Source organism: Octopus bimaculoides, chromosome 4, assembly GCF_046866305.1.
Source record: "Octopus bimaculoides isolate indiv1 chromosome 4, ASM4686630v1, whole genome shotgun sequence".
Lineage (NCBI taxonomy): Eukaryota > Metazoa > Mollusca > Cephalopoda > Octopoda > Octopodidae > Octopus > Octopus bimaculoides.
In genome coordinates this window covers 42,662,858-42,690,173 of record NC_142931.1, presented here as the reverse complement: position 1 = coordinate 42,690,173, position 27,316 = coordinate 42,662,858, and the positions used below count along the sequence as shown (strand labels likewise).

At 35.5% G+C, this 27,316-nt stretch overlaps 1 protein-coding gene across 1 annotated transcript in view; it reads right to left on the bottom strand.

Moving 5' to 3' along the window:
* The window catches only part of LOC106878507 (gephyrin-like), a 120,298-nt gene that overhangs the window by 66,801 nt on the left and 26,181 nt on the right, over positions 1-27,316 (bottom strand). The window contains exon 7 of the mRNA XM_089350663.1: positions 21,850-22,029. Coding sequence (XP_089206789.1) covers positions 21,850-22,029 — 180 coding nt within the window. The remainder of the gene's footprint in view (positions 1-21,849; positions 22,030-27,316) is intronic.

Here is a 27,316-nt window from a genome sequence, read left to right as displayed (position 1 = left end):
ATGAAGAAGAATGTTCTCTATGTGGCTTGTGTGTTTTCTCGTCTACGTTTTGTTTGCAATGTCCTGTACCCAGATATGCACCTATACATACAGGTGGATGTCGGTATGCACATACCTGTACGTATATATGCATATACTCATTTACTGTTTGTTTATATATATATATATATATATATATATATATATATGTATGTATGTCTGTGTTTGTACCTCTTCCCACCACTTGACAACCGATGTTGGTGTGTTTATGACCCTGTAACTTAGCAGTTTGGCAAAAGAGATCAATAGAATAAGTACCAGGCTTAAAAAAAAAAAAAAACTGGGGTCAATACATTCAACAATAAATTCTTCAAGGTAGTGCCCCAGTATAGCCACAGTCTAATGACTGAAACAAGTAAAAGATAAAAATATATATTAATATATAAATGATGGACTTAATTCAGTTTTCATCTACCAAATCTACTCACAAGGCTTTAGCTGATCCGAGGCTATAGTAGAAGACACTTGCCCAAGGTATCACACAGTGGGACTGAGCCCGCAAACATGTGGTTGCAAAGCAAGACATTTTGTAAAACCTTTCTAAATGTTGTTTAGCCCCAGGTGGCCTTGATCCAACAAATCTACAATCAAAGATATTCTAACCATAACCAGCCAGTTGAATAGTCAGACACAAGGTATTTAAAGCTACATTATCTATCTTGTATATCTTTCCCTTTTTAAGACAGTAGGGTGCAATTTGAAGGAGATTTGGCTTCTATTTCTTGTGAGTTGAGCAACTACACAGACACCCACTCATTAGCTCATTTCTAATTAATTATTTCCAGATGGTTTTACACCAGACAACTTTTACCCAAAATACTTAGTAAGGAATTAGTTGACAACATACTATTTAATGGGATGACCAAAGTTAACAAAGCTTTTGAATAGTAAAATACATAACATACATACACATACATATATGTACACACACACACACACACATACACACACACACAACCAGAGTTAAAGTTTCATTCAATTAACAAAGAACAAAAAGAAATAAACAGCAGTGTGAAAAAAATATGATAAAGAGAATGACAGACAAAGAGAGCAGGAGACAGAGAGAATGAGAGATAGGAGAAGAGAGAAAGAAAAAGAATAAGAAAAGGGTAGAGAAAGAAAAAGACACACTGACAGAGATACATAAAGAGGAGGAGGGAATAAAGAGGAGATATGAAGGACAAGAAGTAGAGAAAGAATTTTAATGACAAATCTCCTCTCTTCTCCTTCAAATGTTTTTTTCAGCCATCCTTCCTCCCGACGCCCACCCATCATTCCACTTTGCCATTCCACACCACTTCCCGCCTTCTGTAACCTATTACTCTAAACTCCTCCAACATCTCAGCTGTTACTCTACCTCTCACTCTCTCTCCCTTCCTCCCACTCTCTCATACTTTCTGTCTGCAAGAAACGACACTAAGTCAACAATATTAAGTTGGCCACTTCAGCTAATTCATTAAAGAAATTTCTCAAAGAAATTAACCAGAGTTTCACAGGATAGTGATAGATTCTTTAAGCAAGGTTCCTTGTAGTTTAGATGACAAAAATAAATTAATCACCAACTAGCAAACAGTAACCACTTCATATCCGTTCACACCTCCCAGTGCACATACACACACACACACACTTTGATAATGGCATTGTTTAAATTTTCTTTCAGCATTAATTTCTATTAATTTCAAACAATCAGTGGCTAGATGGGGAGGAAGCACTGCCTTCTTCTTCTTCTTCTTCTTCATCATCATCTCATTGTCATCTGCTGATGCTGCCCACTTTCCACACTGGTATGGGTTAGACAGATCATCACAGTCATTTCTTCTTCAAAGCTACTGCTCATATCTGTTGTTTGACTTGCTTTTTATGGCTGGATGCTATACCTATTGCCAACTACTTTACAGAGTGTAATGGGTGCATTTTCTCATGACACAATACTAGAGACATTAAAAAGTCCTTGGAGACACAGTATTAAAGGAGTTTCACAACCCTACACTTTCTCTGCTTTTCAATAATTTGAAGTATGTACAGAGTGCATTTTCCCCACCACCAACACTAAAGCAGCTGATTCACTCACCACCGACCACATAGGGAGCATGACAATACAGGGTGGAAGTCCACTGCAGCACCAGCACACGAAGTGGAGATGTCTTCACATACCAAAATCACAGATCAGATGAAGAATTTCTCAAACTTCTAAGTGCAAATTTTTGAAGAAACTATACTTTCAGATATTACACGTAATCCAGCAATGACCGTAAATTCCCCTAGTAATGCATAAACAATATTTCAGAAGAGTGGAGTGACTTGTTTTATACCATTTGTTTAGGGAGATTTCACATATATTTCTAACTGATTGAACAGGCAACTCCTGTTTGAATTTAGAGAACCAATATCAAACAGGGATAAACATGCTTTGTTTTTGTCAATCTTGTGAATGCTTCAAAATTATTTCAACAATTTGTTTTTTATTTCATTAATGTTTAAAGGAAAAAGGTGAGTAGGTGGCTTGATCTAAGTTATTTCACTTTATATTTCAATCTTTCTTATAACAATTTAAAAGTTACTTCAATATCATTTGTTTCAATGTTTCCTATAAATGCGTAAGAAAAAGGTTGTGGAGATCTGTACCAATCATGGAGGGAGGGTGGATTTATTCAAGTAAAAAGAGGAAGAGTAAAAAAAAAAATGAGAATTGTCAACTGTTACATGAAAGAAAATCTGTTCAGTATCAAACAAAACAAGACTAGTACCAACCTAGTTGTTATTACTAGGAGGTTGAGCAATTCGCAGATTCACAGTCTTTTTCTTGAATACAAAAGTGGTGCATGCTCAGTTATAGTGATTAAATCAATACAGCAAATCATATTGATTTAATCATAATGTATTTAGGCAATATAATCCAAGAGAGATGGTCAGCAACTGATAACCAGGGTCCCAGTTTTTCATTATTGATAGTATAAGGTTATTGGATTTTCATATAAGCTCTAAGCATTTTAACTAAGTAGTTACAACAACATCAGTTTCTTTCCTTCACTCATGAAAGCAGTTATTATGTAACCCTTGTGTTACACACTTTGTACAATAATTTTACACATTCAATGCAACAAAGTTTTAAAGACCGGATATGTAAAATAAACAAAATCTAAATTACAAACAACAGTTATATAACATAGTAACACTTAATTAAAATACATATAGTTATGTAATATACACTACTAAGGTAACTTTAGCTTAATTAATAAGTTATGAATAAAGCCACTAAAATTGCAGAAAGCTTGTTGGGCAATAGCAATATCGTAATAATAACTGAGTACGTCAGTGAAATTTAATGGTTTTTGAAGCAGTGAACCAGTTTGATTACTTCCAATTCATAAAATACTTTGTAATTATATTCACATTGATGTCAATGTTGCTCTCCAGCAATAAGGTGGCATTAACCTATGTTGACTGTTAGCCACATATGCCACTGAACATTTATCTACATGTGGCTGTTTCTCAACCTACCCCCTCCCCCCACTCTCTTCATTTCTCTTATGAAAATGTAAAATCCATTAAGAATTGTTTATTTTGTTCCTCTCACTTGAAACAGTATTACCAACTTGGCTGTGTAGGCATGACTGTGGTTAAGAAGTACACTTTACAATCATGTGGTATCAGGTTTAATCCTACAGAATAACACCTTGGACAAGTGTTTTCTACCAGTGAATCAGACTGATGAATGCCTTCACAGTAGAGTTTGCTACACAAAATGTATATGGATGTCCAGACATTTGTCTCACTGCATGACAGCTTGGGCAAGTGTCGTCTACTATAACCATGGTCTGACAAGGCATTGCAAGCTGATTTGGTAGATGGAGACTTCAAAAAGTCCATTAAGTTTATTTCAATAGATCCTTGTTGTTCACAGAAGGATAGCCTGCACTCTTCTCAAGAACCTTATATTGCCAGACAACTCAATCCATCGTCATTTCCTCCATGAAGCTCAAGGTTTTGAGATTGGTCTTCACCACTTCATCCTATGCCTTCCTGGATGGATCTTCCTCTTCCACAGGTACCATCCACTTTCAGTGACTGGCACATCATCATACAGCTGTTTTCATTCATATACATTAAATGTCCAAACCAACATAGTCTTCTCTCTTACATGCTGCATTTGATTCCTCTTACACTCCACTTTTCTCTCCACACATTTACACTTTGTTATACATGCACACTGATGTTACACATCTAACAGAGCATACTGCCTTCATTGGAATGAAGTGTTTAGGACTGATCTCAGGATGTTGGGACTCATGGAGGAAATAACAATGGATCAAGATGTCTGGGGGTATAAAGGTTCTTGAGAAAACCCACCCAGATCAGTGAAACTGAGTTCTAGAAGCACTGAGTTGTTCCACCCACATGTAACAATAAAACTTTCCACATACCCTATCCCAACAAACTAAACTTTTCTCTCCCTCACATTTCCTCTCTCGTGCACTATACTTATTTCTCACACCCCAATCCTGTCCTTATGATCATACTCACTGTATCATTGCTATCCCAGTCCCCCACCCTATCTAAATACCCAGTTTTCACCAGTCACTGCACTACTCTTGGCCCTTACGCTTCTTTGGCAATACTTCATCACTTATATTATGACCTCCATATCTTGAGGTTATGCCCTGGTACTTGCCTCCATCTAACTCTCCTTTCCTTTACTCTACCATCCCATTTATACTCTGATCCCTGTTCCTCGTGAGTATGCGCTGGCATTTCACCACCATCTCTCTCCTGCTATCTCTTGCAGTCTCCTACTCTCTCTCTTTGACTCTTCCCCCAGGCTGGATAGCCATGTATCTCCTTTACAGCAACATACCTGTTTCTACATTATTTACATTTGATGGATATTTGTCCTTATCTTGTTTGTTGTTAACAACAATGTTTCGGCTGATATACCCTCCAGCCTTCATCAGGTGTCTTGGAGAAATTTCAAACCTGGGTTTTCAGTCCTAAAGTATTTTTTGATGCTGTTATTATTATTATTATTCAGGTCACTGCCTGGAATTGAACTTGGAATCTTGAGGTTAGCAGCCTGCGTTCTTAACCACAATGCCATATGGCATAGTGGTTAAGAGTGTGGGCATATGCCGTAGTGGTTAAGAGCTGCACATCTTGTCACTCATTTTAACTTTTGTGTGATATATTTTGAATATATACACACATATTGACTACTAAAAAGTGTTATGAATTTCAAATAGTAGTAATATTAATTTAAAATTCTAAATAGAGCATTAATAAGCAGTAATAAGTTTGCTTCAATAGAGTCTCATAGTCTACACTTTTCTAATCCTATTTCTCCAATGTGGACTCAACAGAAGGACCAGCTATCCTAGTTGACAATAGTATAATAATAAGCTAATAAAGCATATGAAGACAGGGAAAGTTCCTGATCCATTTGGAATTACCACTGAAATGCTTAAAATATCTGGCAGAGTAGGATACAATCTAGTCACCTGTATAGTTAATCTGGTTGCACAGGAAGGTGTCATACCCAATAATTGATATACCAGCGTTGTAGTTAGCTGTTATAAGGGTAAAGGAAATGCCTTAGATAGAAGAAATTTAAGAGGTATCAAACTGCTGGACCAGGACATGAAAATTAAGGAGAGTTATAACCCAATTAACTTTAATTAGGAACAGAATTAGTCAAGATGAGATGCAGTTTGGTTTTGTGCTGGAATGAAGTACCACTGATGTAGTTTGCATAATAAGACAACTGCAGAAGAAGTATTCAGCTAAAAGTAAGCTATTGTAGTTGGCGTTCATATGTGCCAACGATGCTTTCAGGTGATAGAGAAGAAATGGGAGTTAAGGGATGAAATGTAGGTGGAAATGGTTGAAATGGCAGAGAGGATAGAGGTGGGAGTGGGGAAGATCCCCTCATAGATAAGCATTACTAAGGTGGATTTAGGATATCAATTCTACTGTGGCAGGTGGATCTTCTTGAGTACAGTAAAGTGCCAGATATCTTAGTCCTTTGTCATCTCCTTTGTAAGGCTTATTATCTTGAGATCAGTCTTCAATGTCTTTCTGGGTCTCTCTCTTCCACAAGTTCCATCTACTTAAGAAATTAGCACTTATTTATGCATCTGTCCTCATCCATACATAACATGATCATACAAGATGTATCCATGCCCTCCACAGGCCTTGTGAGAAAGATAAGGTTAATGAGGCCAATGTAACACTTGTATAACTGTAAGTTGACAACTTTAGGAAAAACATAGGCAGAAAAGGAATTCCAGTGAGTGACATTCTGGAAGGAGGACTACTTAGAGTGGTTATTACAAAACTTTCTGGTGTAATATAGGTTATGAGAGGAGGAAAATTAAGTAGGAAGAGTGGGCTTTGTTGAGGCACAAACCAACCAAATATGAGGAGGCTATTGTAGTAGCCCTGGACTGGGCTGTGTGTTGTTTTCATGAGCAAGACACTTATTTCACATTGTTCCACTTCACTCAGCTGTAGAAATGAGTTATGACACCACTGGTGCCAAGCTGTATCAGCCATTGCCTTTCCTTTGGATAACAACAGTGGCATGGAGAGGGGAGGCTGGTATGCATGGGTGACTGCTGGTCTTCCATAAATAACCTTACCCAGACTTGTGCCTTGGAGGGGAAGTTTCTAGGTGCAATCCCATGGTCATTCATGACCAAAGGTGGTCTTTACCATTTTTTTACCCTATTGTAGTAGCAATTGAAATTGCAGATTAAGGAGAAAGCAAGATCACTAAAAGAGGACTAAATCTCACTTAAAATGGAATGCTAGCCTATTCTGGATTACATTCTCAAATAATTCTACATGATGAAGTTCAACTAATTGTGGACCAAACATATTTCTCAAATATACCAAAATACCTGCAGTATATTTGAAATCAGAATCTGGGAGGTAATAATCCAAAACTTTTATCCACTCAACTATGTATTCACATGCAACTAGATGTGGACCAAACATATTTCTTAAATATACCAAAATGTCTGCAGTAGATTTGAAATCAGAATCTGGGAGGTAATAATCATCCACTCAACTATGTATTCACATGCATACATACACACATATCTTCGTTTTTATGCATTGTGTATGCATGTACATTACATTACACACACACACACACACACACACAAACACCCAAGATATTTAATACTTCCTGCACAGTTCGAGTATTTCCTTTACATATAGCTTGCACCCTACATATATGCTCATGCAACCATATCTGACACAGCCTTATTAAAAAGCAACAACTCTTTGATTTATTTGCTTCTATTTGCTCTACCTCAAGTATTAGACACTGTGTCTACCAGAGCAGCCCTGCTTTCATTCGTTTAACTTCCCTAATTTTTTTTTTTTATTCACTTACATATTTATTTGTAGTTTTGTTTCAATTTTTATTCTTAATGTTTTATGTTACAAGTTCAAGTCCCCATGACAAAACACGGCTGCACTTACTTATTTGACTTGTGAACACTAACATAATTGTGACAGATCTATTACAGGTCACTTAGAGAGAATTAAAGAATCTCAAGGATGTGTCAGATTTTTGCTTAATGGTTCTGTTGAAAGTATTCTTCTTTTCTGGGGTTTTTTTTTGTTTTTTCTTTAATCCCTATCCAACCCTGACTGAGCAGATCTATGATCAAACACATTCCAGCTGTGACTAATCTCTCTCTTTTACTCTTTTACTTGTTTCAGTCATTTGACTGTGGCCATGCTGGAACACCGCCTTTAGTCGAGCAAATCGACCGCAGGACTTATTCTTTGGAAGCCTAGTACTTATTCTATCGGTCTCTTTTGCCGAACTGCTAAGTGATGGGGACGTAAACACACCAGCATCGGTTGACAAGCGATGTTGTGGGGACAAACATATACACACACACACACATATATATATATACATATACACATATATATGACAAGCTTCTTTCAGTTTCTGTCTACCAAATCCACTCACAAGGCTTTGGTCGGCCCGAGTCTATAGTAGAAGACACTTGCCCAAGATGCTACACAGTGGGACTGAACCCAGAACCATGTGGTTGGTAAGCAAGCTACTTACCACACAGCCACTCCTGCGCCTATTTCATTTATCTAAAACTACATTATACAGCATGTCCTTTTTAATAATGGTTATGAGAAATTTAAAGAGATTTGGCTGTTATTTCTAGCTGGTCAGATGACCATAGGGAAGTTTTTGTTTTTAGGGAATGGTAGGGCTCTTCTACTGTAGCAATTGATTAGTTATCCTTATTCTATAATGCAGCAAATATACTGCCAAATCTTAGTAATCAACACTCAGGATTCTTTTGTCATCATTCTTAGGATATCTCTGGTTTACACTATTTCAAAAGGTTTGAAGCATAAAAATAGGTAACTTAATGAACTGGTTAGTTCCCAGTAGTAACAATTGTGTCACTATTGTGATGTCCTAAGATTCGGAACTTAAAACAACTATTTAATAGGTTGAATAATTTAAACCTTATTAGCTTTCAACATCAGTTTTTGTTATGTAGTGACATTTTGAGCAGTTCAGTCCCTAATGGGCTTCAGCTACCCCATTTCAACAAACAAACACACACACACACACACAGAAGATATATATATATATATATATATATATATATATATATGTAAATACAAATGATATGTGAGCATATGCATATATACATACATATATGTACATACCTACATCTACATGTATATATTGATGCATATCCAGGTACAGGATGTCAAAAAAACGTGGACAAAAAAAGGAATGAGAACATAAACAAAGCACAAAAAACAAACTTTTTTTACGGACAACAGAATGAACATATAGGAAAACAGACAAGCCACATATGGAACTTTTCCTTCATCAGCTACCTCTATTCTAAACTAGGCGTTTTGAAGATGAGGCAGAACGCACTCTTAGAATAGCTCTTCCCGCGAAGCAAATTAAGTGAAACCTGCTATATATATATATATATATAAGGTACAGTCTTACTTGCAAAAAGTATACATGCATATATATGGCTACACTCTCTGAGTGGTTGGCGTTAGGAAGGGTATCCAGCTGTAGAAACTTTGCCAAATCAGACTGGAGCCTGGTGTTGCCATCCGGTTTCACCAGTCCTCAGTCAAATCGTCCAACCCATGCTAGCATGGAAAGCGGACGTTAAACGATGATGATGATGATGATGACGATGATATATATATATATATATATATATATATATATATATATAGGAAAAAAACAAAACCAAAACAGATTATAGAACCTGGTATGGTCCTTTGCCTTCGCCAGTTCTTGTCAAGCTGTCCAACCCATGCCAGCATGGGAAATGGATGTTAAATGATGAGATGGCTGTGTGATAAGTTTTCCAAAAACATGGTTCTGAGTTCAGTTCCATTGTGTGGTACCTTGGGAAAAGTGTCTTCTACAATAGCCTTGGGCTGACCAAAACCTTGCAAGTGGATTTGATTGACAGAAACTGAGACACACTCACTGTGTGTGTGTGTGTGTGTGTGTGTGTGTGCGTGCATGCATGCGTGCATTATTGTTTCCTTGCCTCAACATTGCATAATTGTTTCAAACAAGTGTCACTGTCATGCAAGTGGTGTGCTTCATTTCCAATATTCTGTGAAAATATGTCTCACCTGGAAACAGGTATCTTACTTGGGAGCAAATGAGAGCTGGCAATAGGAAGGGCATCTGGCCAGAGAAAATCCACCTCAATTTGTGAACATGGGAAGTGGACATAATGATGATGATGATATATATACTGTACCATAGAATATGGAGATTTTAGTCAACACTATATAAGCACCATGGACAGATAAGCTTACAAGCAGCTTAGATAAGCTAGCAAATGGCTTACAAAAGAACTTCATGTAGCAGTGGATCAACAACAGCTGAATGGGGGAAAAAAAGTAGCAATTACTAGAAGAAAAGGAATTTCTAATAGAGTGGCTCTTAGCAGATTAGTGCTGTTTGTAAATAGAACAGTAATGATTATAAAAATGATTTAACATCAGGTTTTGTATTTTTTTGTTTACATAACACTTTGAACATTATAACTTATGATCAGATACAGTAGCAAGGCAATCATATGGTTCTCATATGTAAAATTATTCATGTTGGGACTGACTTTATGATGTTTTGCTGTCAAGAAGATAATGATCAAATGGTATGATCAAATGCTGTCAAAAAGATAATGATCAAATGGTATGATCAAATGCTGTCAAGAAGATAATGATCAAATGGTATGATCAAATGCTGTCAAGAAGATAATGATCAAATGGTACACTTTCCAAATGAGAATGAGTATTCCTGAACTCAATCATGATATGAATAACAAAAATTGTAGTTGCACACACACATACACATACATAAACAAACAAGACATACTGATTTCGAATTTTGGCACAAAGCCAGCAATTTCAGGGGAGGGGTTAAGTTGATCACCAGCAGATATTTTGATGGCTACTTTCCTATGCTGGCATGGGTCAGACAGATTTCATTGAGGCATATTTTCTGCAACCAGATGTCTTTCCTGTCACTAATCTTCTCTTGTTTCAAAACAAGACCAGACATATTTTTATGGGAGATTGGAAATGAATAACTAAATAATGGTCATTTATAACTATCACATTGACATTAAAAGAAGACAGAAATGCATTCACATGTATACACATATACACACATACACTTGACAACTGATGTTGGTGTATTTATGTTCCAATAACTTAGCGGTTTGGCAAACGAGCCTGAGAGAATAAGTACTAGGCTTACAAAGAATAAGACTTAAGGTCAATTCGTTCGATTAAAGGTGGTGCTCCAGCATGGCCACAATCAAATGACTTACCGACCACATAGTTTCAAGTTCAGTTCCACAACATGACATCTTGTACTTTTAGTACTTGTAAGTGGATTTGATAGATAGGCACGTAGATAGATAGATAGATAGATAGATAGATAGATAGATAGATAGATAGATAGATAGATAGATAGATAGGCACGTAGATAGATAGATAGATAGAGAGAGAGAGAGAGAGAGAGAGAGAGAGAGAGAGAGAGAAACTGAAAAAAGCCTATTGTGTGTGTATTTGTGTATGTTTACATATGTACTTCTCCAAAACTATCAGCTACAGGTGGTGGCGTTGCTGTAATTTACCCCCATCAACAAGTCACACACAGGCTTTGCGCCTTCAAAAATATGTGGAACAAAATATTCATTTTGTTATTCAAAGTAAGAATTAACAAGAGGAACGTCGGACGACAGTAAAACAATGACTTGATAAGATATTCATGTAACCCATACTAACATGGAAAAATGAGTATAAAATGAATTAGAGGAAAAGTTGTGACAATGACTGTAAACATCAACAAAAGGACTAAGAGGAAAATAACTCAATTTCAGGAGAGATTTTGTTTTCTAATTGCAAAGGCTATCTTAGTCAAATGAAGTTTTTTTCATTTCACTATATTACATACCTAACACACTGTATGAGTATTCAAATACAGAATACTCCTTTGAGCTATTTTCCCTTCAGCCTATTGTTAATGTGTTTACTTATAAAAAAGTAGTAATCACCATAGTGTGACTATTAGTTCACATTGATTAAATGTACAAGTTGGACTCAGTTTTCAGTTATAATCGCATCAGTAACTGCCTTTAGAAAAGCATGAATGCCACTACAATCCACTTCACCTAACTTAAAGGCTCAGGTTTCATGCCTATGCCAGAAACCATTATTTTGTCATAAGGTATGTATAAAACAATTTTCTGTTTACACAACAACATATTTCTGGTTTGTACCCTTGTTCTCATATTTTTTTTTAATTCAGTCCTTTCTTTTTTACTCTCTTCTATGCACATATACACAAGGTATATTATCTCTCTTCTTTTTTTTTTATCTGTTTTTTCATCTAACATCTGTCGTACATTGTGGAGTGAGAAAAGATGACGTATGGGAAGACACATATTTATAATTCATATCCACCAAATGTAAAAAAAACATTTTTCTCTGGTATATTACATACATATAAATGAATGTATGTGTATATACATGCATACACACATGCGCACACACAAGAAACAAATATGTAAGACTGAAAAGTACAAACTTAACACCCAAATTATAGTAATTATCGTTTATTGTTGTTATTGTTGTTGTTGTTGCAGTTTTTTTTTTTTTTCGTTGCTTTTTATTTTCTGCAACAAAACAGAAACATCAGACAGATAGGAGTCAGCAAATAATGTTTCATGTTGTTATTATTCTTCGCTTTCCATAATTTGCATGCCGAAAAGACATCAGTAACTGGCATTATTAAATATGAATATGAACATGCTTCAGTGTATTTGAATGAAGAAATATGGAATTATAATATTACCTTCACCATCATAATTATCTGTTTGATTACAGTTAATGATGAGTTAACTGCAATCAGTTAAGTGCCTGTATTCAGTTCACAATGAATACAGGCACTTTATGGAATATTAACAAAAGAAATAAGGTAAAGAACTGCCAGTGTTCATAGACTGGCAAATAAAAAGTTCAACAAGCCTTACATACTCCTGTTATGAAGACAAGTGAACTGGTTATTCTCAGTTCCAAATTTGTGACATTGTGCCAATATTAGAAATTAATATATGCAGGAGACAGTTATTTTGTCCCTAATTATTTCGTTCTATAAACTTTTCAATATTTTTTTTTTCAAATGCTATTTCACATCTTTTTGACTAAACAGTGGAGTAGATGATATTTGATTCATTACGGAAGCTGACCAGCTGAACAGCCCTTCAGCTGTTCAGCTTCTGTCAAACCATCCAATCCATGCCAGCATGGAAAATGGATATTAACTGATGATGATGATGATGACTGTATATTCACAAGAAGATATGAAGTATGGCCCAAGATATAAACTGTCTTCTTCAGGACCAAGAAATACCTCACTCAAGCAAGCTCTTTACAAAAATATTCCATGTTAAAGTACAGCATATATATCTGAGATGGGGGAATCTACAAAATGCATACAAAAATAGCTACCCATTTTATTATTATTATTATTTTACTTTTTTTTTTTGTTTAATCTAAACTGGTTCCACAATAGTTTAGTCCTTTCTGTATTGCTTTTAGGACCATAAAATAGATTAAGTTTATGTATTTATTTTGCAAGATTTCTGATTGTGAAAATGTATGCTAAAACAGATATTGTTATACGAGGGAAAGGTCATCTTTTGCCAATTAAACATACAGACTATTTATTTGACCTTCACTTCAGTTTTATTAGTATTATAGTTTTTTTTAGGTTACTTGCCCATTAAAGGTCTTTCATCACACATCCTGTGGCCTCTTCAACAACTCTTTATCCCATGTGTCTCCTCTTGCCCTGCTTATTTCATTTGGGAATAATTAGGAACAAGATGGAATAGACAGCAAGAAGTAACACAAGAGACAGTCACTGAAGAGGTCACAGAATGTGTGATAAAAGAATTTTGATGGACAAGAAAACTAAAAAAATATATATATATAATACTAATAAAATTAAAGTGAATAAACTGTGCATGTGTTCAATTAGCAAAAGATAACCCTCCCTAAGTATAACAATACACAAAATAGCTTTTATTCTTCAAAACCTACAATGTCATTTTCACCTTTGCTTCTTCAATCAATCTCACTGCCTTTCATCTCACAATGCAAGGGATCAGTGTGATAAGACGCAGCAATCCCAGAAATAAGATATAAACTGAACCACAAAAGAAACGTTGAACACATACTAAATAAAAACTGGTTAATTAACAGATTGCCATAGCATTGATTGAACAGTGCTAATTAAGAAACTGTTCTTTCCTAATGATAAAATGTCATTTCCCCCCCAAAACATGTTTGACATCATATGGTGTCACGAGATGACAGAGTGTCCAAGATCCAAAGAGATGAACTCAATATCTTATGTAGCCACCATCAGCATTGATTACCACCAGGCATCTTCTGTACATTGAATGCACCAAACGATTGATGAAAGCTAAGGGGACAGCAGCCCACACACTGTTAAAACTTGCAGTGAGTTGTGCAGCACTTGTCAGCATTGGACGATGTCATTTAGCCCACTTTGGATTTCATCCCACTGGTGCTCTATGGGGTTCAAAGTCCAGACTTAGGGCAGGCCATGGCAGTGTCTGAATGTTGTGCTGTTGGAGGATGTCTGTTGTCAACGTGGCAGTATGGGCATGAGTGTTGTCATGTTGGAACGTGATTCTGATGATGGACAAAGTATAACACAATGTGATGTAGTGAGCAGAAGTTACTTTATCATCCCAGCCTTGGCCGATGTTTTGGCAGACCAGTAGTCCAAGTTTCTAGTTGAATGCAATCCCACCTCATACCATGATGCTCTGTCCTCCCCATGAGTCTCTCTCCCCCACACAGCCATCAGCATGGCATTCACCCCTTCTTCTCTAAACCCTAGCTCAGCCATCTGCCACAGAAATGCAATATTGACTTTCATCAGAGAAGACTACAGTCCTCCACTGCTGATATCATTAGTTCTGATATTTTTGAGCCCACTGCAGACACGCCCATTGATGATGATCTTCTGTGAGGATGGGGCTCCTAGCCAGACATCGAGAAGACAGATTGAAAGATCTCAGCTGGCAACGAACTGTCTCTGCACAACAGAAACTGTGAGTACTTAAGGTCTGCCTAGCTAATTTCGTTGCCTTCTGGAATTAAATGCTGTTAGTGCAGGTGGCAATCTTGACATACCGTTGTAACCCTCGGTCAGCCACTGCATGGATGATCATCTGTGCTGTTTGTGGCATTGTGTCATTCCCCCAGTCGCTCAATTGTCTGGATGCTGCAGTTCAAGTCATAAGCAATGTCCCATGGATGTTGACCAGCATGGAGACATCCAATGGTTTGCTCCTTCTGATTTTGTGTCAGTCTTGGCATGCTTGCAGCAATCAGGAAACGAATGACAGTCTAGTAAATTTGGGAGCCTTTTATACCCAATGAGTCAACGTTTTGTACATACATCATGCTTTTCATAAAGATGCATTTGTGAGTAGAACTATGTTCAGGAAAAGTGAGCAAGTTTGAACCCTACATACAATCCTTGTGCTTTTAAAAGAGAGTGCCGTTGTGGGTCAGTGACATCTTCCTGATGTCAAATTACCTAGAAATGTGATAAAATCCATATAATCTCAATATTGTGTGTGAAACAATCTGTTACAGCACAATGTTTTTTTTTTTTTTGTGGTTCAGTATGTTTGAAACCTAATGGACGTAACTAATTTATAGAGAGGAACTTCTTGCACCAGACAGACAAAGGCTTTTAAGTACATTAATATTAGATTTTTTACAAAGTTTTCAAGAGTAGCCAATTAAAAGTAACAAATAGAAAGAAAAACCATGCATCATGAAATGTGAGTCCTTATATTTTTGCATATTAGTTTCATTATTATTTTTAATTAATTAATTTATTTATTTTTGTTTTTATTTAAGAGTAATTTGCTAACAGAGACTACTTTTAGTGTGTTCAAATTGCAGAGTTTTAGTTTAATACCTGTTAACCAATACAAACTTAAAACTTCCGATAGTTTTGAAATGGCACTGGGATCCTGAACTCTCAACAAATCTTCTTCAGTTGCAAAATTATTTAGAAAAACAAATATTTGCTGAAGTCAGCAGGAAACCTTTCTCTGTTAGAGTATCCTCATTCGTTTTTCTCAATGATTTATTGCCATCTGGTAAAACTGTAACCACGCTGAACAAATTTTTGCTAAGTTATTTTTCTTCATTTATTTTCATCAAAATCACATATTATCTGGAACCATTCAACAAATTATTGCCAAGTTATAGTTATTCATCTATTTTCATCAAAACCTCATTATCTTGAACCAGTCAACAAATCATTGCCTAAATCTCAAAATCTAATTTCATTCATGCTTAATCCAGGATTATCATTCATTCTAATGTCAAAGCTTCAGTATTATCAAAATCACTAACACTAACATGTACATAATGTCAGAAACTGCTACAACACAATATTTCACATGCCCATATGGTCACTCATAATCTTTCTCTCTCTAGTCATTTTAGTTGACCACATACAATATGTATTGTTGTTTCAAATAAAAATATTTTCTATAGCTATAAAACAAACTATGATGAGAAAATATGCAGAAGTGATGGAGAGAATGAAAACAATATTCTAAACTAAACCTACCAAGAACACAATTTCAGTCAATGACACAACCACTACTTCCTAAAATAGTCACATTTCTTTAATTAAAAGGAAATGTATTCCATGTAAAAGTTCAGTACATATTTATTCAGCCATAGCAGAATTGATACTTGAAAGAATATGGCACCAAACCATTAAACATTTAGCATTTAAATCAGCCTTATGTAACCCAAACTTTGTACCAGTTTTTTTTGGTCAAATCGGCCAGATTCAGTCTCTCACACCTACTCTACAATGTTTCCCTCTCCTGTCAGACTTTTGGAATTGATATAGTTAATGTTCAGTTTGAATTCCTGCAGGTGAAATTCTTTACAGAAGAGAGATGCAGTTCTTGGGAACATCTTATAACCAGGTCTGATATAGTAAAACAAAGTAAAGCTGATTGCGATTGCTGTTGTTTAGTACCAAGTTAGCCCTGATCAGACAGGCGTTCCACTTATGACCACCCTATCATTTTTGCTAAATTAGTGTATCTGCAACTAGATTATGCAAAGTGTCTATTAGGGTGTGGTTTGAGAGAGATTTGGTCATTCTTTTTAGCAGGTTGAGCAACCATCTAGAAACTCCCATATTGGCAGTAAAAATGTGAAATAGGTGCACTGAACTCATTTCAGCAGGTGCATAATACGCTAGCATGATGCAGTAAGGACTATTGCAGTAACATTTTGGTCCCCTTTCCCATAGATTCTGAGTAAAAATAAATGCCTAACACTCAAGTTATGAACCCTTAGAGATGATGGAAGATAGTTAATGTTGGCATGGTATGAACTAAGAACACAGAGGGTTGGCACTACATAACTAGATACCAGAAAACTGTTTAATCTAAAGTGCTGCTGTTTCTGCCATCCTATCATGTAACTTCCACCAGCATTCCCACCCTTTTCTTTAATAATGATAAACAAATAAATTAAATAAATGGGTCTGCTTTGAGAAGATTTCAAAAATGAATATTTCAGTTTTTTTGGGGTTCTTTTTTGTTTTTTTTGTAGGTTAATCTAACTCCCTGAATAATTAAGGAGTATAAAGCATTAGATTTACTTGTTGATAACTTAAAATTTAATGTCATCTCTCTTACACACACACACAGATTCACCAATTACACCATCAGTCATTAAAAAGAGAATCTTACCACTACCCACCACCCATCATCATATTTGTTTGTAAGATTTTTTTGATTTTTTTGTAACCAAAATTAGGTTATTTCCGTAAAGAAAAAAATTCCCATCTAAGAATACAAAGAGTGGGTGGGAGAATTTTTGCTGCTTTTTCCTTTTTTGTCTTCTGTTTTTTTTTTCTGTGAATTAATATTATTGAACTGTGTCCAATTTCTAGGTTCGTTGAAGATGAAGGAATGTAATAAAATAGTTGTTTTCTGTCTAGGTTATATTTTTTCAGTCTTTTGCCTTTTTTGTCGTTTTTTTTTTTTTTATCTTTGTGTTTTTAATTTTTCATTTGTTTTAGTTGGTATCAAAAACATCCAAAATAAATATATATATATATAAAGAAAAAAATACAGTGGCAATTTGTCTTCAGATTTAGACAGAAAATGTAACTTAGTTCATCTTGATGTGAGAAAATGTGTGTGTGTGTGTGTGAAAAACAAAAATTTTTAAAAGGCAATGTATGTGTATGTGGGTGCCTGTATATATAGTCTTATATCTTTGTATTTATATTTGTTGGCAATGGTGAATCCCTGGAACTATTGAGTTGTCGGGTCACCATTGAAGACTTCATCTTGTTATAGCAAGTCTGGAGCAAGCCTGCCTGATGAAACCCATCCCTCTCCAAGCAATAGTCATATTGGCCACAGCACTGCAAGTTGATGAACCACCCATCAATTTCACATCAGTACTACTATTGCTGTAAATCTATCTTGTTTTTCTGTTACAGCCACATGGACTGAACTCATGGGAGTTAAATATATTGGATATGGACACAGCTAAGTGTCAGACAACAAGCTGCTGACCATCTGTCTGGTAATCCAACACTTTATCAGCTACATATGATTATCAAAATCTATTAGTAGAAATGCACAAACGTGAATGAGTAAGGTGCTTAGATTGAACACAAATGAACACAGTTGGATGTGTCAAATACTGCTGCGGTGGTGGGTGTTATCTATATGATGTAAATGTAGTAGTTTATTCCTACACTGATCTTCAGTTCCAGATGTATCAAATTTCAACCAGTAGACTGGCAGCACTGATTAGATATACCACCCTGGTGTATTATCTCTTATGTCAGCAAAGACTAAAAAGCTCAGATTACAAAACTGAATTGCAGTAAGGTACTCTGCTATAACTTGAGGAGTACCTGGAGCTTCATTGGAGTATTTCACTGAAGTACTGAAATATGGTACCTAATTTTCAGAAGAGATGCCATAGGTGCAGGTATGGCTGAGTAGATATGGAGTTTACATTGGTAATCATGTAGTTATGTGTCCTATCTTACTGCAAAGCACCTTGGAGAAGTATCTTTAACTGCAGCCTGAAGTCAACCAATGCCTTGCGAATGGAACAGGTAGACTGAAACTTAGTGAAAGTCCATCATATGTATACATAAATATATATATGTACAGACATGGCTACAGGTATAGGCATGGCTGTGGTTAAGAAGCTTGTTCCCAACCTTGTGATCTTGGGTTCAATCCCTTTGTGTGGCACATTGGATATGTGTGTCTTCTACTGTAGATCCAGGCTGAACAACGCCTTGTCAATGGATCTGTTGGACAAAACTGGAACAAGTTGTGTGTGTGTGCATGTGCGTGTGTCTGTGTCCGTGCATGCACAGGCGCTTGTGTGTCTTGTCTTGACATAATGTACAGGTTGTGAATGAACATTAACATCGTAGAAGTTATACAATTTATTTCCAGTCTTCCATGGAAAACATGTCTGGCCATGGGGGAATATTATCTTGCTTGGAAACAGATTAAAAGTTGGCAACAGGAAGAGCATCCAGTCATTGACATGCTGCTTCAGCAAATTTTATCTGAACCATGCAAACATGGAAAAGTGAACATTAAATAATGATGATAATGATATACCTGTATCTACCTGTCTTTCCTTTCTTATTTCTTTATTCTTACCTTGCTATTGCTTTCACTATCAGCTATTTTCACTTAATAACCAACTACCTTTTTTCTTTATATTTATGTTCCCATTCACAAACTCTTGAAACTTTTATCTTCTCGTATTTCATAATCTTCAATCCCTATACTCCTTTATATTCCCCTACATGTACCATGGGGGTATACTCTGAGACCCTGTCACCACCATCTTTATCTCTCTTTCCAGCTTTGCTCCACTCATATGATGCAGGGTCACTTTGTATCTTGCTTGGAACAATAAACTTGTTCTGACCCTTCTCCCATATTTGAACCTCTCAACATCTACCATTCATCCACTCAGTCAACATGCTTCTTTAGCTTTGCAAGGTACACAGCAGGTGCCATGTATAAAGCACCCAATATACTCTGTAAAGTGGTTGGCATTAGGAAAGCCATAGAATGCATGCTAAACTGGAAACACTGGAACAAGACTTGGTCCTCTGACCTACTGAATCCACTCCAGTCATCCAACCAAAGCCAGCATGGAAAGCAAGCATGAAATGATATATTAGGTAAGCAAAAAAGTAATGTATTTTCAAGCAAATAGCTTGGTGTCATACCACAAACAGTTTGCAAACTATTAAAAGGTGTCAATATAAAGTTAATGACCAAATGTTAATGCGGACATGTGTTGTGTGTGCAAGGGAAAATATATATAACTGCATATCCTGAGGGTGTGAGTGTTCTGAAACACCAAAGATGGTTTAACAAATTCAAAAACAGCGGTTTCATTCTTCTGGATGAGTATCAATCAGGAAGACTAACAGCTCTCAATAATGATACAATGAAAACAGCTATTGAAGAAGATTCATACCTAAGTATCAAGGAACTTTGGTCCACTGCACAGTTTCGGATAGCTTACACTGGGCACATCTTATGGAGTTTCTACCCACGCCTTTGCTACAGATATATATATATATATATATATATATATATATATATATATATATATATATATATATATATATATATATATATATATATATATATATTATACACACACACACACACTCACATATATATATATATATAAACAATTTTAGTGTTGGATTATTTTGAACTGCAGAGATTTGGAGAATTAACAGTTAGTGAATTAAGGCTGTGATAACAATTAACTGATTCTATCAAATATGCCAGCATTAATCTCCAAAACACTACCTGGTATGTTATGTACTATTGTTCTTGTCATTGTTGCTTATGTCACAGTTTGTTAGTGTCATTTTTGTGCAGGGTGTACAAAGAATATTTAAAATTTGTTTACAATATACAGTTTCTAAATTTAGGGGTTTCTTATGACAAAAAACATTCATCCTAAATAGCATGCTGTCAACTAAAATTAATGCTGAAAATACAAAAGGGAACAGTTTTCCTTTTTAATTTTTGGATTATTGTTGTTGTTGTTACTGTTGTACTCAAATGAAAATGGGAAGAATGTGTATCTATGAGTGTAGGATGGAGAAGAATGATTAGTGACTCAATGAAACAGAGATGTAGTTTTTGTTTCATTTTGTTGTTGTAAAGAGAACATTTCAGAAATTTGAAGAGTGAAAAAGAGATAGACAGAGAATGAGATAACCAGACAGACAGACAGACAGACAGACAGACAGAGGAAGGAATGGGTGAATGAACAGACAGACTGACAAACTAAAACAGCAAGACAAAAGAGTTGGAAATAGTAGCTCTGAGTATGAAATGAATGGATCATTTAAACTTAAAAATACTGAAGTGTTTTTGGTAATGGCAAAATAAACTGATGGAGACCACCAAAGGATAATACCCAAAGGACAAGAGACAGTTGGCAAACATTAGGTTGGCTGTTCAAGTAACTCTTTCTATAATTTCATAAATCATTTACAATTTTTTCTTCTTTTTTAAAATTATTTTTATAACTCTACATCTAATTTCTGATTGGAATTGCAAACGTTTTTACAGAGAGGAGTGCTTTTTAACTCTAACTTCTCAATGATATAGTAGAAATGATATCCGTTTTCAATCAGAACTGATTGCACTTTCCACATACATTTTGTAAAAATAAGAGACACGTATTTTAAGCCCTAGGTCACTCACCATATTTTCTGGCATACAAGTTGAAATTTTCATACCAAAATTAAAAGCCAAAGCAGGTACATCATCTTCTACACCAAGATAACTTTAAAGAACCAAAAATTTAATGTGAAATGCAGCAAATTTTAAAAGGATAGTGACGATGTTTGAATGCTCATGCTACATTTACACTATATACTATATAGAACATTTCTGTACTATAGAACGATATCACAAGCCAACAATATTACAAAGTGGCATATATATATATATATATATATATATATATATATATATATATATATACACACACACACACATACTGGCACAGAAGACAAACATTGAATACAGGCAAGCATTATGATTTTGAAAATTAAAATATCAATAAAAGTTTTAAATATTTTACCTTGTCCCTGAGACCGAAACTGGTTGGCAACGGATTGGTTTGATTTTTGCAGCTTGAATCTTCATCATGTGAACAGCGATTTCGTTGCATGGAATAATGCATTGAAGCTACTTCACCATGTTCATCTTTCAATACATTGATGGCATGGGGAATAGCAACAGCAATAAAACTAAAGCATTCCTGTTGTGAAATGAAACAATTGTGAAAATGTCAATATATGGAATATGATATAATATACAGTTTCTACAATTTCATAGATTTCCAAATACTACTTTTCCCTACAAGTGTACAACATACAAATCATATATATTTACATAGGCTACATACACACACACACACATATACATATGTGTCAAACTAATACACCTGCTTGTTGTTTGCACACCTGTCTTCGTCTTTTGTTTTTTTGTAAATTTCAACTATATATATATATATATATATATATATATATATATATATAGAAATATATATACATATACAGGGTGTCCATAAAATTCTTTTTACAATTTAAAAAAATTATTGCAAAGGCAATTGATAAGATATCTTAATCAGACTTGTTCTATTGTACTCAGTGGTTTTCAAAGTTTTTAATCACAATGCATTTTTGTGTGTCAGGCATCTTGCAGATTAAAGAGGCATTTTTTTTTAATGAACCCCCTAAGAAATGGCTACTCCTCAAGAGTAGGCGCAATGGGTATCATGGTTTATTGAGACAAAATCAGATACGCAGACTCAATGAAACTACAGAACAGAGTACGTCCGTTAATTCGTGCACAGCACAAGAAATTTATGGAGATAAGGACACTGTTAGATAGAAAGAGGAGTGGGCAACCAAGAACATCCGAGGAAAACATTGATCATGTAAGAGAAACTTTTCTCGTTCTCCCACGAAGTCCATCCATACTGCTTTTAGACAGTTAGAGCCACCACTTTTAAACAGTTCATAAGATCCTACATACGAACCTGTGATTGTACATTTACAAAGTGCAACTCCTACAGGCAATTGAGCCAAATGATAAACCAAGACGAAGAGAGTTGGCAGTTCACATGCTACAACTAATTTCTGAAGATGAAACATTCCTCAAGCGAGTTTGTTTTAGTGATAAGGTAACCTTTCATTTTTCAGGGAAACTGAACAAACACAATGTGAGAATCTCGGGATCAGAACACCCCCACGTGACTAGAGAAGTTTAGTGAGATAGCCCCAAAGTGAACTTCTCTTGTGCTGGTGCCATCATAAAATGTATTCAGTACACCTCGTAAAGTGATTGGCAAACAAGTAGAGACAATATAGGATCAAGAGAAATGCTTTAGATCTGTCAAAGACATGACAACCTCTTTAGTACTGGTACCACGATAAAATGTATCAACTATACTCTATAAAGTGATTGGTGATTGGAAAAACATCCAGCCATAAGAACCAAGCTGAAATAGAACATACAAGTGAGATTTTGTCCTCTGACCCATTCGGAGGGTAGTAATTCCTAATGAAAGTAGATATGAACAGCGACATCTAACTCGCACCAGCATTGAAAAAGTACATAAAATGAAAATGTTGTGTGAGCATGTGTTTGTGCTCACATATATTGTATACAATGAAAAAATGAGATTATGGATGGCCAGGGACAAAGTAATGAAGATTAACCTGACCTAACGAGCCCAAAATACTGTGTTGGAGAAGATCCACTCAATCAATGCAGGAATGGACAAACATACGAAAACGATCGTGATGATTGAGATTCAGGTGTAAAATATATTTGAGTGTCTCCCAACCATTGTGTTCAAATTAATTCTTCCTCTACCAATTTCCCCTCTCTCTTCATTACTTACTCATTTATTACTCTCACCCTTTTCCTAGTAATACACCTCAGTATCTCCTAATCACTTCTCATGTCTAACAAGGGAAGACATCACAATGGAACTGTTTATACTTGATTCTCTCCTCATTATCAGTTTGCATTATTTCTCACTTCTCTCTCTCATTATTCCTTCATTATTTACATTCATCACTAATTCTCTCTACCTTTCCCAACACTCTCACTTTCAGAACTCCATCTATCACCCAGCTTCTCTCCTTTCCTTTCTCTCCTCTATCACCTTCCCACTTTGGCTCTTTTTCTTCACTCTCTCATATCATTTTGGTTGCACTGCTTCTATCAACCATCATGCAACTCTCTCTCTCTCTCTCTCTCTCTCTCTCTCTCTCTCTCTCTCTCTCTCTCTCTCTCTCTCTCTCCTATCATCTCTTGCTCCTATCACTTGGGTTCGCTTCTCCCACTTATTTGCTATGCTCTTAACCTGGTTCTCTCCCCACATAGTTATGTGTGAAAGAAAGGAAGAAACAGAGATAATGCAAGGAAGAGAGGACTTTTTAGAAATACAGGGAGTAAAACAACTTCCACAATGCTAATGTCACACACAAATATTTCCAGTACAATAGGAAGGGCATCCAGATATAAAAACCCTGCCACAAAGTAAATATGAAAATGAGAAATGGTTCCTGACGCATCTAGATGGCAGTAATTCTAAATAAGAACTACCTGTGATGACACATCCAACTCATAACATCGTGGAAAACAATGTAATGATGATGATGGTGCCATATAAAAGAAGAGCAAAACATGCAAATAGACTAGAAATATCTTTTTAACAACAATACTACTGTAATTTACAAAGAAGACAAGAAAAGAGCTTAACTATAGCAGGAAACATTTAATAACAAGCATGCTACCAGCTGAGATGAAAATATCGGTAAATCAGGAAATCAGACAAGAACAGTTATTTACAGCGAAAATATCACACATGAATACAATTATAAAACATGGCAAAGAAAAACAATAGCTGCATAGAATCAGTAGAAAACATTTGTGCACAAAGTAAGTTACCAGCATAGCTAAACATAAAGCAGGAAATCAGCCAAGAAGAACAGTCATGTACAGTGAAAATATCATATTGTACATAAATACAATAGTAAAACATCACACACACAAAAAAAAAAATATTAGTTTGGGTATACAGCAGAAAGCATTTTATTCTAATATTCTTTCTTTGTAATCTACTGGCATATTTTTAGCAATGAATGTTATTTTGCACACATTAACAAAATCTGCCTTTTCATGAACTGGTAACACCAAACTTATGTTCCAGCAAAACCTTGTATCATTTATTTATTTTTTTTTTTTACTTCCTGGCATTATTAATTATTTATATTGGTAGAAATGCATTTCTTTGTATTCCTCACATTTATCAAACAGTATTTTTCTAACTCTTCCTTTAGTTCTAGTCAATGTGTGGCTGAACAACAAAGGTTTATTTTTACACTTTTTTAACGGCCTCAAACTGTTCTTGCTTCCTCCATTCTCTTAGCATTGCTGCTGTACATAGAACATTGCAAGAAAAAGCAGGCAGTGTTTAGAAGTGCCTCAAGATTTTCACTGTCATCCTATCACCATATTCTTTAGCATAGTTTTCCACCTTCAATTTCAAGACAAAGGTAGCCAAAATGTTAACTGGTTGAATATCTCTCTCTAGATACAACAAAATTTGTTTCAATACATGAATTCACATAAAAAAAAAAAAACCTTGCAAACCAAGTACAAAAACAAAGTAGCTGAAATGCTTTTTGTCTGTAACCATAGACCTGAGGGTAAAATCTTGCACTGATATCACCATGCATTTGTATTTCCACTGTGGCTGTTATCATAACATGTGTTGTACTAAGATATCAAAATTGTGATAATGCCATATACACTATATAGCAACAGAACATGAGCAGGACCAAGAGCCTTTGGTCTATCATGGTAGATGGCAATGATGATCCAGAGTTAAACAGTTACAATAGTCATTGTCAGCATAACTCAGCATTGTTACCCTAATCTGAAGGTTCGAGGTTCTTTCAAAACTAGATGTTCCCATGTAAAATAAGATATATGTGACAGGTGTGAAATACAGAGACAGTAACATGCATACAAACTCAGAAATGGTTAATTCGCTAATTAACTTTTAAGACTTCTTAGTGCCAAATAAAGATTTTCAACTCAGGATTCACAGGTTTAATTTTCAAGGAAATTCCATTTTTAAATAAATTACCAACGCTAACTTTTTGTTTTTGCACATACCTGTTGTGTGCATCACACTTACTTCAAAGAAGTGGCAAAGTGAGAGACAGGAGGACAGAAAGGAAGTAAGAGAAAAAGAAGGTGAAAGAGAAAGAGAGAGAGAGAGTGAAAGAGACAGTGAGTGGTGACGGCGTTCATTTTGTGTTTTTAAATGTTTCAGAAAGGACGTAAGAGAGAAAGAAAGAGAGTGAGAATGAAAGTGAGAGAGTGAGGGAGACAATGAGTGGTGACGGTGTTCAATTTGTGCTTTTAAATGTTTCAGAGAGGACATAAGAGAGAAAGAAAGTGAGAGAGAAAGTGAGAGAATGACAAAGTGAGAGAGTGAGACAGAAAGAGAGAGACTGAAAGAGACAGTGAGTGGTGATGGCATTCATTTTGTTTTTAAATGTTTATCACATCGCAAGAGAAGTAGATACATGGATACATATACACATTGTTAAATCAAAAGTGGGAGAGAAGAGTGACACAAAGAAAGAGAAAGAGAGAAAGTGAGAGAGTCAGTAGATACATAAATCCAAAGAAAAGTTCATAGATACATAGACACAGCAAATATTGGCTGTCAATTTCACTTTTCATTACCACACGAGGATAAAATTAACTCACAAATGGCTGAGTACTCCACAGACATGCATAACATTAATGTAGTTCTCAAGGAGATTCAGCCTCACACGGAATATGATAAGGCTGGCCTTACAGCTACAACTCGAGACATATATATATGAATGTATTTGAGTGTATGTATAGTATAGGTTAGTTAAAACATGTTTGCAATAATAAGTGTGGAAATAAATGCAATAACCAAACATTCATTCATAAATCCATTTATTATTTAATTCTTTTGCATTTCAATTTGTACATTTGTACCCAGAAATTTTCAACAACTGCATGCCAGAAGAAATGGCAAAACAAGTAATTTTATCTCTTAAAAATTCTGACTGTCTTGCAATAAATAAAACAGTTCTTAATATTATACCAGAGGCACTTAAAACATACTTAAGCACAGATTCAGTGTCCAACAATAATGAAGAGGAGGTTCAGAACTATCCATTTGAATTCATAAACTCACTCACTCCATCCGATATGCCTCCTCATTGCCTCAACTTAAAGGTAGGGGCTATTGTAATGCTGCTAAGAAATCTTTTGATCAGTCAAGGATTATGTAATGGAACTCATATGAAAGTGCAAAGACTTCATGAATATTGTGTAGAGGCATCATTGGTAACAGGCTCCAACAGAGGATGTACAGTTCTAATTCCCAGAATTAAACTTAGCCTAAGTGATGCAAATATTCTATTCACACTAAACAGACTTCAGTTTCCACTTCGACTTGCATATTCAATGACAATTAA